The 14,465-nt window shown below is 41.5% G+C and overlaps 1 protein-coding gene across 2 annotated transcripts in view; it reads right to left on the reverse strand.

The window, feature by feature from the left end:
* Positions 1–14,465, reverse strand: part of NVL (nuclear VCP like) — an 81,048-nt gene that overhangs the window by 44,363 nt on the left and 22,220 nt on the right. For both annotated transcript variants that reach the window (XM_089685068.1, XM_089685069.1), the window contains 4 exons: positions 14,005–14,139; positions 10,758–10,859; positions 4,842–4,959; positions 4,610–4,754 (listed from right to left, as the gene is read on the reverse strand). In XM_089685068.1, coding sequence (XP_089541194.1) covers positions 4,610–4,754; positions 4,842–4,959; positions 10,758–10,859; positions 14,005–14,139 — 500 coding nt within the window. The remainder of the gene's footprint in view (positions 1–4,609; positions 4,755–4,841; positions 4,960–10,757; positions 10,860–14,004; positions 14,140–14,465) is intronic.

The following is a 14,465-nucleotide window of genomic DNA, read 5'->3' on the forward strand; positions in this document are numbered from 1 at the left end:
GACAGGCACCAGGAGTTAAAGTGGAACTTCCTCTTTTGAGTGGAGCCCTGCTTTAAGTCTTTGTCCCCCGCATCTGAAACACTGGTTATACCCAAGTTGATCAATGGATTGACTTGGGTACAACCAGCCTACCTATAGATGGATTGGATCTCAACTGGTCCCTGCTGAACCAACCGGGATTTGATACATCTCTGAGCTGGCATCTCAGTCCAGGAAGTATATGCTGACCCTGGATGATGCCTGAACCAAGATGGTGGTGTCCCTCTGTAGATAAAAAGCATTAAGCATGAGAGCAGGTGTAACAGACTTTACAGTTCAGGGGTGAACTGGACAGGGATGATAATATTACTTCAAATAACACTGCAGAACACACTTGAGAGTATCAATTAGCACTTTTTTGCACTTATTGAACAGGTAGAACAAAATGTTATCAATGGTATATTTAAACAGACCAAAAGGGATGTAAGGTTTACGTGCACTTTAAATTCGACTTGAAGAAAAAGTTCAGCTTGTGTAAAGTTCCAAGAGGCTCCACAGCAGGGTTGACGTCGTCTGTAAATTTACTGACAGTCCGTAAATTTTATCCCATTTACAGGCTTTCGGTAAATGCCCGTTCCAGATGTTGGCCATCCATAAGAAACATGGCTTTGGGTCGACTTTGGAACTGTGCAGCTCCAAATCAACCCGGGCAAGCTCTGACATTTTCGGCTGTGCTCGAGCAGGGCTGCGAACGCGCCGTTTAAAGCCGACCCGCTCTGCAATTTCAGGCTGTTCTCAGGCAGGCCTGTGAATGCGCAGTTTAAAGCCGGCCATTTTCAGCTGTTCTTGGGCGGGTATATGCGCAGTGATGTCATGGCGTTGCTTTGCGCCAATAATGAATGGACTTGCCACCTGGAGACCGGCATATGCCACGAATTCTCATCAAACATGATCTCTATAGTGTGCTGCTGGAGTTATGACACAGACAGGAAGGACTGTCTCTTTTTTGAGTCCGGAACTTGGACCACTCCATGAGTACTCACCATTTCCTGTATCCTCTCCGACCGCCTCCTGTACCATTGTCTGCGGTCTCCGACCGCCTCCTGTACCATTGTCTGCGGTCTCCGACCGCCTCCTGTACCATTGTCTGCGGTCTCCGACCGCCTCCTGTACCATTGTCTGCGGTCTCCGACCGCCTCCTGTACCATTGTCTGCGGTCTCCGACCGCCTCCTGTACCATTGTCTGCGGTCTCCGACCGCCTCCTGTACCATTGTCTGCGGTCACCGACCGCCTCCTGTACCATTGTCTGCGGTCTCCGACCGCCTCCGGTACCATTGTCTGCAACCAGAGTCATGAAACCAGAGCCGCCAAGCTGGAGTAAGCAGAGGACCTTTTTACTGAACGCTGCACAGTGGGGGGCTGACTCATGTAAGGGAAAAGTAAATACAGCAAGGTAAGGGGGGGCACTGATATAAAGGTTCCCCCTTCTATCAGTGACCCCTTACCTTAGTGTATTCACTCTGTGGAATGATCTATGGTCACACAGTCCCCACCACATCAGAGTTCCCAGTGTTCCCCCCTAAATCAGTGTCCTGATTCCCCTTTATATCAGAGTCTGCGGGATTCCCCATTACAGTGCAAGGGGGAACTCTGATGTAAAAGGCAACACTGCAGACTCTGATGTAAATGGGACCTATGATTTAAAGGAGAAATCTATGGACTCTGATTAAGGTAGGGCTCTAGTGACCAGAGACCACCTTATATCAGAGTTCCCCCTTAGGCAAAATGTCTGCAAGCAGTCCCCTTACATCATGATCTGCAGTGTTCCCCTTTACATCAGATTTCCCCTTGCACTGTAAGTGGGAATCCAGCAGACTCTGATTTAAGGGGGAACTCTGTGCTGCCTGGGTTATATTAACCGTACCTTAAAGGAAATGGATAAATATGGATTTTGACTTTTCTTTTATCCAGAAAACATTGCCACTTAAAATGGTGTTTTTATGTACTTTTTTTTTTTTTTTAAGTGTCAGTAAACATTGTGACTCTGTCAGTACAAAATAATTTTTGGTGCCGTTTGTAAATTTTGGGGGTCCTGTCATTAAATTTCACTTCGGGGGGGATTGGTAAAACTGTTCCACAGAGACATAGATCAAGCAGAGTGTGGTGCCTGCACTTTAGCACATTTTACATAAGGTCCTTTTCTAGAGAATTTGGGTTCATTTTAAGTGTCAAGGATGGTGCAATGCTGGAAACTGCCCTTGTCAAAGTACATTTAAAATCTTCTCTTTATCTAATGTTATTTTCATGCAGCTTTGCTATCAAGCCTACTGTTTTCCTGCAGAGGAGATAAAGCAAAGGTCACATTAAGCACCAATGTCTGAGTGTGAAGTGCTAACTCAGGAAAGTCACACCTTTACAAGGAGCCTAAAGGAATAGAGCTGGACAAAGTCTGAAATTTCTGATAAACGTACAGGACCATAGGACACAATTTATGCAAAATTCCTGAAGAAAGTTTGAGGTTTAAACGATAACCCTCTTTTATGGCCAACTTAAAATGTATTTAATCTTTTGCAGCAAAATTGGGGTAACACCTATATTGATTTTGTGTTCTCATTAACATGAACTTTAAGATTTTTTAGCAAGATTAAGCACTCAAAAAGGTAACAAGCTATTTTTTAAAAAAATGTTTAATGCTCTCCCTGCTTTGTATTGTTGGGAATGGGGCTGTGGAGTAATGTTTAGCATAATTAGCCCTGTCTGTACTGTGTTTGCATTTCTTCATTATCAGCTCTAAACTAAATTTTAGCACTGCCTGTCCAAACAAAGAGTTACAAATGTAGAAACCACCACCCCCATATATGTATGTTGTATGTTAATGAGGGACAGCTTGTATGTTAATGAGGGACAGCTCACTCTGTGTGGGGACAAGACACTGTGAAATTGACCATACATGCATCGAAGTTTGTCTGGTTGTGCAGGGACCAGCCAAATTTTGACCAATGTATTGGCAGGTTGCCCCAGGGGTGCTCTTAGTAACACATGGGGGTGCAATCCAAGTGTGAAAAGTGCACATGGTCACTGCTCTAAACACTTTTTCTGCACAGCGCCTTTTAGGGCTAGGCCTTTTGGCTAAGTCCAGGGCAATGTTTTTGCCACAGGCCTCAGGGCCTAGCCAGTGCACAATTGCACGGTAACTTATTTTTTCCTCACGGTTTGTCACCTTTCACTTAAGTGTGTGTTTTGTTCTCACTTGGATGGAGGGTGTGTTTCCTTGAGCCTGCCCTGAAGTCTAGGGGGAGGATGTGCGGCCCTTAGGTTCCTTCCTCCCCTGTTCCTTGGGGCTCTTTGGGAGAGCTCCCTGACCTAGTACTTTGTAATCGGCTTTGGCTAGCCACAAGGAAAGGGATCCACCAGGCTTTTTGGCTAGTTGTGCCATGTTGGAAACCCTTTGTCCCAGTCAGGAGCCTTGTGCCCAAAAGGATCAGGGTAGAGGTCCTACCCTTTCGGGGGGTGGACAAAAGCATACCCCTAAGTGCACTTTTTTGTATTGGTATTTTGCACTTGCACGTTTTTTGTTCTCTACCAACTTTTGTACAACAGCCCTGCTGGATTTTACCCACTCAATCAGCGCTGCAGGGTATAGCCTGCAATGCTGACCAGTGTATTCTGATGGTGGGAGAAGTCTCCTCGCTGTGAGAATACAAAGTATCAGCGAATAGAATTACCCCAATCACCTCGCATGCAGGGATAGGGGAATCAGGTCAGTTTTTTTTCACTGAAAAAAAAACAAAAAAACTGTCTCATCTATGTACTGCTTAAGACTTTTCAATAATTCCTAAATACAGCCATGGCACCTCTTAGAAATATCTGAAAAGGTAAGAAATGTTTTGTTTTTAATTTTGCTGTGCGAATGAGAACACAAAGTGGGGTTTTCTCACATTTAACAGCAAAAGTGGACACAGGCTTTAAGTGCTTAAAGATGTGATCCCTTCTTCAGCCTATAAAAAAAAAAAAAAAAAAAAAAATCAAAAGCAACCCAAAAGCTTGCATCTTTAAAGGATGAGCTCACCTTTCCTAACATATTACACCCATATTCAGGGAGGTAACATGTTATGAAAGCACTGGCCCCCCGCTCTGACAGCTAGCAGGGAATCTTCTCCTCCCAAAGAGCTGTCAAATTTAAAATAAACATGGCTGTGCGGGGCTCCACCTCCCAGCCACATCACTTCTTTGTGAATGAGGAACTACAGGTCCCAACAGACTTAGTGGTTGTCTGCTAGTAGTTCTCAATGAACTACCACGGCGCTGTAGTTCACTGAATTTTCCGATCAATATATCTGCTTGCTTGTACATTCCGTGCGGGCAAGCACATATACTGATAGATCTGCAGAAGACCAACATGGAACCAGCGATCTACTGATCGCTGGTGCAATGCTTTACATGCTCCTAAAGCAAAAATAATAAATGCACATTATTTTACCTGCAAAAAACTGGCATTTATTATTTTTTACCAAAAGGTGAACTTATTCGTCAATAAGTTAGCCAATAAAGGGTGTTACCTAAACTCTGTATTTTCCAAATTAATCAATACATGTTATCAAGAATGTAGTGTGGTTTAATCAGCACTACCTCTGCCTGGCTTTCTCATCTGGAATCCCAAGGCAGATTTCTCTGTCAAACCTTCCAGCACGACGCAGTGCAGGGTCCAGAGAATCCGGGCGGTTGGTGGCCCCAATGACGAGAACCTGAGCAGTCACCTCCAGGTTATTTAAATCTGGTGGGAGAAAAAAAAATGGTCAAAAATTAGCTTGTAAGAAACCTTGGCGGAACACTAGCAGTACAAAAGAGGACTAACACTCACCGTCCATACAGGTGAGCAGCTGGGCCACAATCCTCCGCTCCATGTCTTTAGAGGCCACTTCTCTCTTTGGGGTTATAGCATCAATCTCATCAATGAAAAGAATACAAGGGGCGCTACTCTGAAATATTCAACACAAAACACATATTGGTACAGCAAATTCAAACACTAAACCTTTATGAGTTTTGGAATGAATTGAATGTGTCTGGGTTAAAACCCCTGGCAGGTTGTAGACGTTGTCTTGTGTTTAACTGGGGAGATATCCCCTTCACTTCCTCACATGGTGCCCACTGTCCATAGGACAGGAAGTAACAGGAAATATTTTCAATTGAAACAGAAAATATGACTGCAATTCTGACTCTACTAAACAAAGTGTTATTGTTGCCCATGTGCCTGTTCAAAAGCTTTCCTCTACCTTCCTGTCCTGGTGATAAAAAGTCCAATCTCCCTATCAGAATAAAATAACCCCCCCAAAAAAAAAACAAAACCACAACAAAACAACAGCAGACTATCTGACCCTTCCCTGCTAGCTAAATAAAAACTTTTGGTTGGAACTCCACTTAAAGTCCAAGTTCACCATTTTTTTTTTTCTAAATTCCAGCTCCCATATGTACCAATATAGCATTAACCACTTACCCTCCAGAAGATTTACCCCCCCCTTTCCTGACCAGGCCATTTGTTTGCGATATGGCGGCGCATTACTTTAACTGATGGTCATGCAATGTTGCACCCAAATTAAATTTACGTCCCTTTTTTCTCCACAAATGGAGCTTTCTTTTGGTGGTATTTGATCACCTCTGCATTTTTTTTTTTCATATAGCACAAAAAAGACCGACAATTTTGAAAAAAAACAAAACAAAAAAAAAAAAACAAACAAAAAAAACAAGCAAATCAAAAATATTTTTTGATTTTTGCTATAAAAACGTATCCAATAAAATAATTTAAAAAAATAACATTTCATCATAAATTTAGGCCAAAATGTTTTCTGCTACATGTCATTGCTAAAAAAAAAATCCCAATAGGTGTACAGTAATTCATTTACGTGAAAGTTATATTGTCCATAATGTCAGTATAGATACACATTTTTTTTTTTTAATACTAGAAATGGCGGTGATCAGCGACTTATAGCGGGAATGCGGGACTGTGGCAAGCATTCGGACACTGGTTGGGAACTGATTAATTGGCACTGACATTCCCAGTGACACTAATACAGTGATCAGTGCTAATAAAAAGCACTGACACTGTACTAATGACACTAGGCAGGAAGGGGTTAACATCTGGGACAATCAAAGTGTTAACAGTGTGCTGTGTGTGTTTCACTATGTGTGCTGTGTTGAGTTTTACTCGGAAGACATGCTGCTTTGTATCTCTCTGTTGTGCAGAGATACAAAGCAGCATATCCATGCTGACACTAGAGAGATCTATGTTGTTTGCACACAGATCCCTCCCCTCTCAGCCCTGCCGATGATTCCTGGCCGGGACTTGGTGATTGACATATCCAACAGCCAATAGTGATGAAAGGCAGCGTGCACACCCCCTACCTGGAAATGCAAAATCACGTATATTTACGTGATTTTGCGCAGCAGAGCCACCCTGTAGCAGTATATCTGCTATAGGGGAAGCTGTTAAGTGGTTAATGTACTTCTTTTGCAAAAATAAAAAAGCTTTCCATTTACTTTACACACCCCTTACCTCAGTATTCACGTGGCTGTATTAAAAAAAAAACAAAAAAAAAACAAAACAACCCACACATCTCCATAACTCTCTCACCGAGGACACACTTCTCCTGTTTTCATTACTACAGCTCTATCCACACACGCTATTATCTGATCACTCAGCACACTCTGCCAAATGAACGATCTATAGAAGATGAAAGTTAGGGTGCAAGAAAAAAAATTGATGGCTGTGTATTTGAGAACATTGATCACTGATTGACTGCATTTCACTTGATAAAGGTACACCTGGAGGTGGGTGGTAGGTAGGAGAGTAGATGATGCAAGGTGTGTGCTAATGAGGTCACCTGGTCAACTCCTTCCTGTGTCATGACCTAAAGTCTGTCCAGGAAGTGAGAGAGAAGTAATGGAGAAGTCTTTTTTTATACAGCCATCTGAACACTGGAGTAAATAGAAAGCTTTTTTTATTTCTGCAAAAGAAGTACATTAATGCGATACTGGTACATAGGGGAGGTGGAATTAATAAAAAAAAAGTGAACAAAAGGTGAACTTAGCTTTTAAATAAATCACTTAATGGGTTAGTTCACCTCATCAGAAAAAAATCAAAAAGGTGAACTAAAACCATACACCCTCCCAAACCCTTTTCGGTCCCCGCTGTACTTAACACCGTGAGTGATGAGCTGTCAGTGCTCATGCAGCTAGTATAGTAGTCTGGGGATTTGAAATCCCCACTTTACTCTCTTTTCTTTCTGCAGAACTTCCAGGACATATCACAGCTATTCTGATTGGTCAGCACTGGCACAGAGCTCTGATCTTTTCCCAGAAGCACTGCAGAAAGAAGGGGGAAAAGAGCAGGGATTTCAAATCTCCTGACAGGTCACTGGCTGCATGGCTATTGACAGCTCAATACCCACAAACGTAAGTACAGTGTGGACCAGGGGGTGTATGGTAATAGCTCACCTTTTCTGAAAAGGTAAACTAACCCTTTGATATGTAGTAAAACTCTTCCTTATATAAATAGATTATTTTAGACTAAATTGGTCCCACTAGAACATAATACAGCCTTTTGTGCTATTAATAGGGATACAGCCACTGACAACAGAATACACAAATGCCATACAGTCCCAATGAGACAAAGATCAAGCCGCAATGTTGCAGGATTTCTTGTTCATAACCCCATTGCGGCAGTTCAACAAAAGAGTGAGGCCACCACCAGGGAATACAATACACTCACTGTATATACAGCCCTCAGAGTTACCAAGCAGGTGGAAGCACTTCTACAGCCAACAGCGAGAAAAAAAAATGCTTTAATTAAGAAATGCTCCCAGTAATGTCCTCTTTGATCTGTTGGCTTTTCAAGCCCAACTCCTCACACAAAGATTCATGTAAGAAAAAAAGTAAAATCTAAAACTGAGATTATTGTTGTTACTAAAATCAAAACCACAGAAGAAATGTCTGTTGCGTTCTTTCCTGTCTGCAGCCCGCCAGTTAATACCTCTTTTTTGGAAATCGGCTGCCCCCCCTCTTCCGATGTGGGTCTCTGTGCTTAATGATACCATGCGTATGGAAGAAATGCTGGCGTTTACTCATACCTATGATAAACATAAGCTGTTGTGGTCAGTCTGGCTTCATTTCTCCTCTCTACGACTCTCCGTGATATGTGTGTCCCTGCTACGCTCTAGTGGAGCTATGCCTTGTCCCCCCGACTCAAACCCATTTTGGTTTATCCGCCGTTTGGTACCTGTGGCGCATGCCGTGCTATGGACATCAGGGTTGCTTCCATAAGATACGCATGGGCAGCTATTCCGTTGCTGCTTACTGCCGTTCCCGCTCCCCACCTCCTTTTTTCTCCTTCAATACCCTTTACACTGGCCCCTTCTTTTCTTTTTCTTTCTGTTTCCCCCCCACCTATTTTTCTCTCTTCTGCTTTCTTTCTTTCTCCTCAATTACGATTTATCATCTTGGTTGTGCAGAGTTTTTTCATTTTGGATATAAAAAGTCTACACACCCCTGTTAAAATGTCAGGTTTCTGTGATGTAAAACAATGAGACAAAGAAATAATTTCTGATTTTTTTCCACTATAATGAGACCTTTAAACTGTACAACTCAATTGAACAACAAGCTGAAATTTTTTTTTTTCTGGGGGGTGGGGTGGGGAGTAAACAGAAAAACCTAAACAGAAAAAAATAAGTGTGCACACCCTCTTATAACTGGGGATGTAGCTGTGTTCAGAATTAAGCAATCACATTCAAAATCATGTTAAATAGGAGTCGGTACACACCTGCCATCATTTAAAGTGCCTCTGATTAACCCCAAATAAAGTTCAGCTGTTCTAGTAGGTATTTCCTGACATTTTCTTAGTCGCATCCTACAGCAAAAGCCATGATCCGCAGAGAACTTCCAAAGCATCAGAGGGATTTCATTGTTAAAAGGTATCAGTCAGGAGAAGGGTACAAAAGAATTTCCAAGGCATTAGATATACCATGGAACACAGTGAAGACAGTCATCATCAAGTGGAGTAAATATGGTACAACAGTGACATTACCAAGAATGTGACGTCCCTCCAAAATTGATGAAAAGACGAGAAGAAAACTGCTCTGGGATGCTGCGAAGAGGCCTACAGCAAAATTAAGGCTTCATTTACACGAGCAGCTCCTAAACTCAACTCCATAAAAGCTTGTGTCCATGTACACAAGCTTTTAGCAGTGTTTAGGAGCTGCCGTGTTTAGGTGAAGTTAAACCTCCCTCTCTTGAATTCAGCAGTATAGTGTTCAGGATAGGAACGTTTTGACTGCCGACCGCGCGAAAACGTAAAAAAAACAAAAAAAACGCATCAAAACCACGTTATTGCGGTTTTTCCATGATTTGTGTTTCCCCGTGGCCGATGGTCAGGGTAGGCTCATGTACATGGAGCCTTAAAGAGCTGCAGGAATATCTTGCAAGTACTAGCTATGTGGAACATGTGACAACAATCTCCCGTATTCTTCATATGTCTGGGCTATGGCAAGATGGAAGCATTTTCTTAAGATGAAAAACATCCAAACCCGGCTAAATTTTGTAAAAACACATCTGAAGTCTCCCAAAAGCATGTGGGAAAATGTGTTCTGGTCTGATGAAACCAAGGTTGAACTTTTTGGCCATAATTCCAAAAGATATGTTTAGCGCAAAAACAACAATGCACATCACCAAAAGAACACCATACCCACAGTGAAGCATGGTGGTGACAGCATCATGCTTTGGGCTGTTTTTCTTCAGCTGGAACTGGGGCCTTAGTCAAGGTAGAGGGAATTATGAACCGTTCCAAATACCAGTCAATGTTGGCACAAAACCTTCAGACTTCTGCTAGAAAGCTGAACATGAAGAGGAACGTCATCTTTCAGTATGACAACGACCCAAAGTATACATCCAAATCAACAAAGGAATGGCCTCACCATCAGAAGATTAAAGCTTTGGAATAGCCCAGACCTGAATCCGATCGAAAATCTGTGGTGTGATCTGAAGAGGGCTGTGCACAGGAGATGCCCTCGCAATCTGACAGATTTGGAGTGTTTTTGTAAGGAACAGTGGGTAAATATTGCCAAATCAAGATGTGCCATGCTGAGACTCATACCCAAAAAGACTGCGTTAATAAAATCTAAAGGTGCTTCAACACAGTATTAGTTTAAGGGTGTGCACACTTATGCAACCATATTATTTTATTTTTAATTTTTACTTCCTTCCACCTATAAGATTTCAGTTTGTTGTTCATCTGAATCAGTTTATAGGTCAGAATAAAAGGTGGAAAAAGTTCTGAAATTATTTATCTTTGTCTCATTTTTTTACATCACAGAAACCTGACATTTTAACAGGGGTGTGTAGACTTTTTATATCCACTGTATCCGTCACTGTATCCGTCATAGTCTTAGGACACAGAAAACCAGAATAACTACTGCCTTGCTGGTACACACTCAAATCTAGACCTCAACCACAACCAGGTCATTGGATGACACAACAGGTTATACGTTAACCAGGCCTACCACAGGTTGGTAAGATTGTGATTTGCAATCTCCTCAAAGGACAGCAAAGTAAAAAGACCTCATCTCCATTTTTACCACAGTTTGGAGCTCAGAAAAGGAAATAATGTGGCATACAAGCTTCATCACAGCTGTAAAATACCAACAATACTGTATATCTCCAAAGAACATTAGTCAATGCACAAAACCACTGAGTATGAAGGCACAGGAACTAAATGTATTATAGACATTACCACAGCCTGGTCGAAGAGTTCCCTCAGCTTTTGTTCAGATTCCCCTGAGACTCCAGACACCATTTCTGTAGCTGCAACCTTGAGCATTGGTAAATCCAATTCCTGCAAAAATCAAAAGATTACTGAAGTACAAGAATGATACAAAGGATAAAGAACTATCCATTTTATACATATGAATTTCTGGGTAGTCCTTTATTACTATAGCTATGAAACTCCTAAATGCCAGCCCCAAAATGCTGTAAATAAAAAAAGTAACTTGCCCCTACATAGCTGAAATGTAGGGGGCAAGTGACCCCAAGAACATATATCTTAAATATAGCAACCAATCAGTGCTTAGATGTGGTGGCTGCATTAGTTTTCTTTTCTTTCAGGATTTTCCCTTCATTTTCACCCAGCGGTCCTGCCAGTAACATACTTCAGGGTCCTAGGGTGACAATGGTCACACTTTACCAAATATAGCGACTACAATTTTACTCTCGTACAGGACTACAGAAAACCCCCTCTTTTCCATAACATGTGGGTGGTTCTGTAATCTGCAAAGATAGCTGAAAGCATTTTGACTAGAGGGCAGCCAAGGCAGAGAGGACAGAAAGTTATCAGTTCCCAAGGCATGGTGAATGGGTATTTTCAGCACTTATTGAACAGATACAAACAAAATGCTTCAAATTGCATAATTTAAAGAAACAAAACAAAGCATATAAGATAAGTTCGTTTTTAAGGTTTATATGCACCTTAATATGCCTCGTTTGTGGTTATAAAAGTAACACCAATTTTTTTTTGTTTTTATGAATGTTTTCGGGCAAACTCTTTACTTAGAGAAGAGCACAGAGTACAATGCAATACAATAAAGTCACTACAATTTCAAGTATAAGGCAATGACAGGTTCCATGATAAAGACAAAACAAAAGCATAAGAACCATGTTTAACTGGTTAAGGAGTAAAATTCGAATGCATACCGCAAACTGGATTGAAATATAATATAAGAAGTGCAGTATAGACAACCTAAATCCACAGAAGGCATTTATGACTCTAGGTACCAAGGAAGTAGGCACTGGACCTAATTTCAGACTATGCGTATCCTTGCAGGGAACTAATGTGTAGAACCTAAAATAAGGCAGTATATAAGTAGCAATACAGTTATAAATCTACATTATCACCCTCATCACATGTGAGGTCAGAATCTAACCATTTGTCCCATATTTTATGATATTTGGTAGGGCATCCTCTATGTATGTACAGTTGTACATCTTGTACAGTTGGTGGTAGTGCTCTGAGCCAAGTTTGAGCAATTAGCATTCTAGCCATAAATAAAAATTCTTGCAAAAAAAAAACCCCCAAAAAACTGTGAAATTCATCACTGTCCGAACAGTAAAATAGGCCCAGTTGGCATTGCTTAGTGCAGAGGGTGAGATGGGAACCCATTCGATCATGCAAAAACCAGATCACCGGAGTCCAATATCCCTGAATAGTAGGGCAGGACCACAGTAGGTGATAAAAGGTACCACTGGCCACTCCACATCTGGGACAAAGAGGGCTATATTGCAGATGGTATCTGGACAAAAAGACATCAGGTAGGTCCTTTGAAGTATATACAAGGCTCCATACACACTAGCATTTTTTAAGTGCCTAGGAGCTATTAGCAGCATATTTTTTTCTGCTCCTAGGAGCTAAATAGAGTTATCCTGTGTGTCCATGCACACTACTATAGGCTATTAGCATTTTTTTGAGGTTCAATGTCTAGAAGAGTTACATAGTTAGTAAGGGTGAATAAAGACAACAGTCCGTCAGTTCAACCATCTGGTCCTGTTGATTTATTGCGTTAAGATTTTCAAGTCTTTTCCGAACACCGGCTTTTGTAAGCCACAAGGGTGCATTCTCTTAAGAGTTTTTTTTAGTGTTTTTCCAGCAGAAAAAACGCTAGACACTCCTAAACACTACTAAAATGCTCCTAACGGCTTTTTTCTAGCTTTTTTTTCTCTACATGTACTGTCAAAAGGCTAATAAAATGCTAATGCTCCTAAACTCTTCTGAACGCTACAAAAATGATACAAAAAAAAAAAACACTATTACCAGCGTTTTTTCACAGAATTTTATGAGCTTGCAAAAAAAAAAAAACCCGCTAGTGTGCATGGAGCATAAATGAGTAAGATGGTCAGAGAGCTTCGGAGAGAACACTTTGCACAGGTGCAGCACCTCTTCCCAGGTTTCATCCTCCAGCTCCCTCACGTCTGCCACCCAACGAATTTTAAGTTGGTATGCCAAACGTGTGGCAGCCGACAAAAGGAGACAGTTATAGAAAGTGGAGGTGAGCTTCTTAGACTCCAAACCCAACAATACATCCAGTGGGTGCAAAGAATCCAGATCTGGAGTGGTGTTGGCAAATTTAGTACACAGCACGTGTTGGAGCTGGAGGTAGCGAAAAAACAGACCTGGGAAGCTGAAATTCTGACTTGAGTTCTTGGAATGATTTAATTCCGGTGCAGAAGAATGAGAGAGATATTCCTTCCTGGCTTTTTCAAATAAAAATATTCAGATATTTTTCTCGAAGTCTTCTGCCAGTCCAGTGATGTCACAGGAACTTCCTGTTCTTCAGGTGGTGGTGGGCATTTTATTAACCATCTAGTTATGTAGTACTTTTAGTGTACCCTAAGTGTTGACATCCTCCCAAGAGGGAGAAGGGCATATAAATGACAGCTTGGGCTCCTTTTTACCTGTCCAGTCACAGGCTGAGGAAGGGACAAGGCAAAGGTGAATAAACTGCTTCAGAGAAAAATCAGGTAGGCTCCCTTACCAGACAGGCCTGTGCTGTGTGGCAAAGCTGTGTTATCTCAGAACTGGATTGACATGAGCACATTCGTTGGCAGAAAGAAATGCTCCCATATATGTATTTCGTCTGTGTATTTAGACTAAAGTTCAGCTTTACATACATTTCTTTAAAATTAATTTTATATAAAAGAAACATTGACTTCAAAACAAAAAACTTTATCATACAGAGGTCTTATTTTCAGAAACAAAAAGGTGCATAAAAAAGGCAGTGCCAATACTAACCTGCCACATACCAGCTCTTTATATTTTACCTGCAGTAGAGATATAACCAGATTTGCTGCAGTGGACAGTGAAGATACATTTTATTTTCTTCAAACAAGTCTTTTTTTTTTTTTAAATGAACTGGAATTTAGTTCTGTTCCTTGAAAGCAGTTCCAAGAATATATTAGATAAAAATTAAAAGCAGACAAGAGAGACTTACTCCAGCGATGGCCTGAGCCAATAAAGTCTTCCCACACCCAGGAGGTCCATGTAACAGGAAGCCACGAGGTGGGACAACGCCCAGATGCTGGTACACCTCAGGGTGACGCATGTGAATTAGGAGTTTGCAAACCTCCTGCAAAAGTGACAACATCATTTCAGGTAAACATTCATATTAAAACGCACACAGTATTGTTTTTTTAATCCATTTTCTTCAGAGCAAACATCTAATACACATTCCATCCATGAGAACAGTTTGCAGAGGAGGACAGTCCTTTAAATTCGAAAGCTTAGCGCTACCTGCATGCTTGCGGTTACTGTCTTTATAACCAACTGGGGTAGGTTTTCCCCTTCTCCGAGTCTGTGTAATCTAGTCTCTCCTGCTACTCAGCTCTGAGGTCTCTAAGGGCTTGTTTAAACCATGTCAGGTGACCTGCCTTTTTTGTGCCCATTACTGCACAT

This window comes from Staurois parvus, unplaced genomic scaffold, assembly GCF_062004578.1.
Source record: "Staurois parvus isolate SC_StPar_1 unplaced genomic scaffold, SC_StPar_1.0 ptg000362l, whole genome shotgun sequence".
NCBI lineage: Eukaryota > Metazoa > Chordata > Amphibia > Anura > Ranidae > Staurois > Staurois parvus.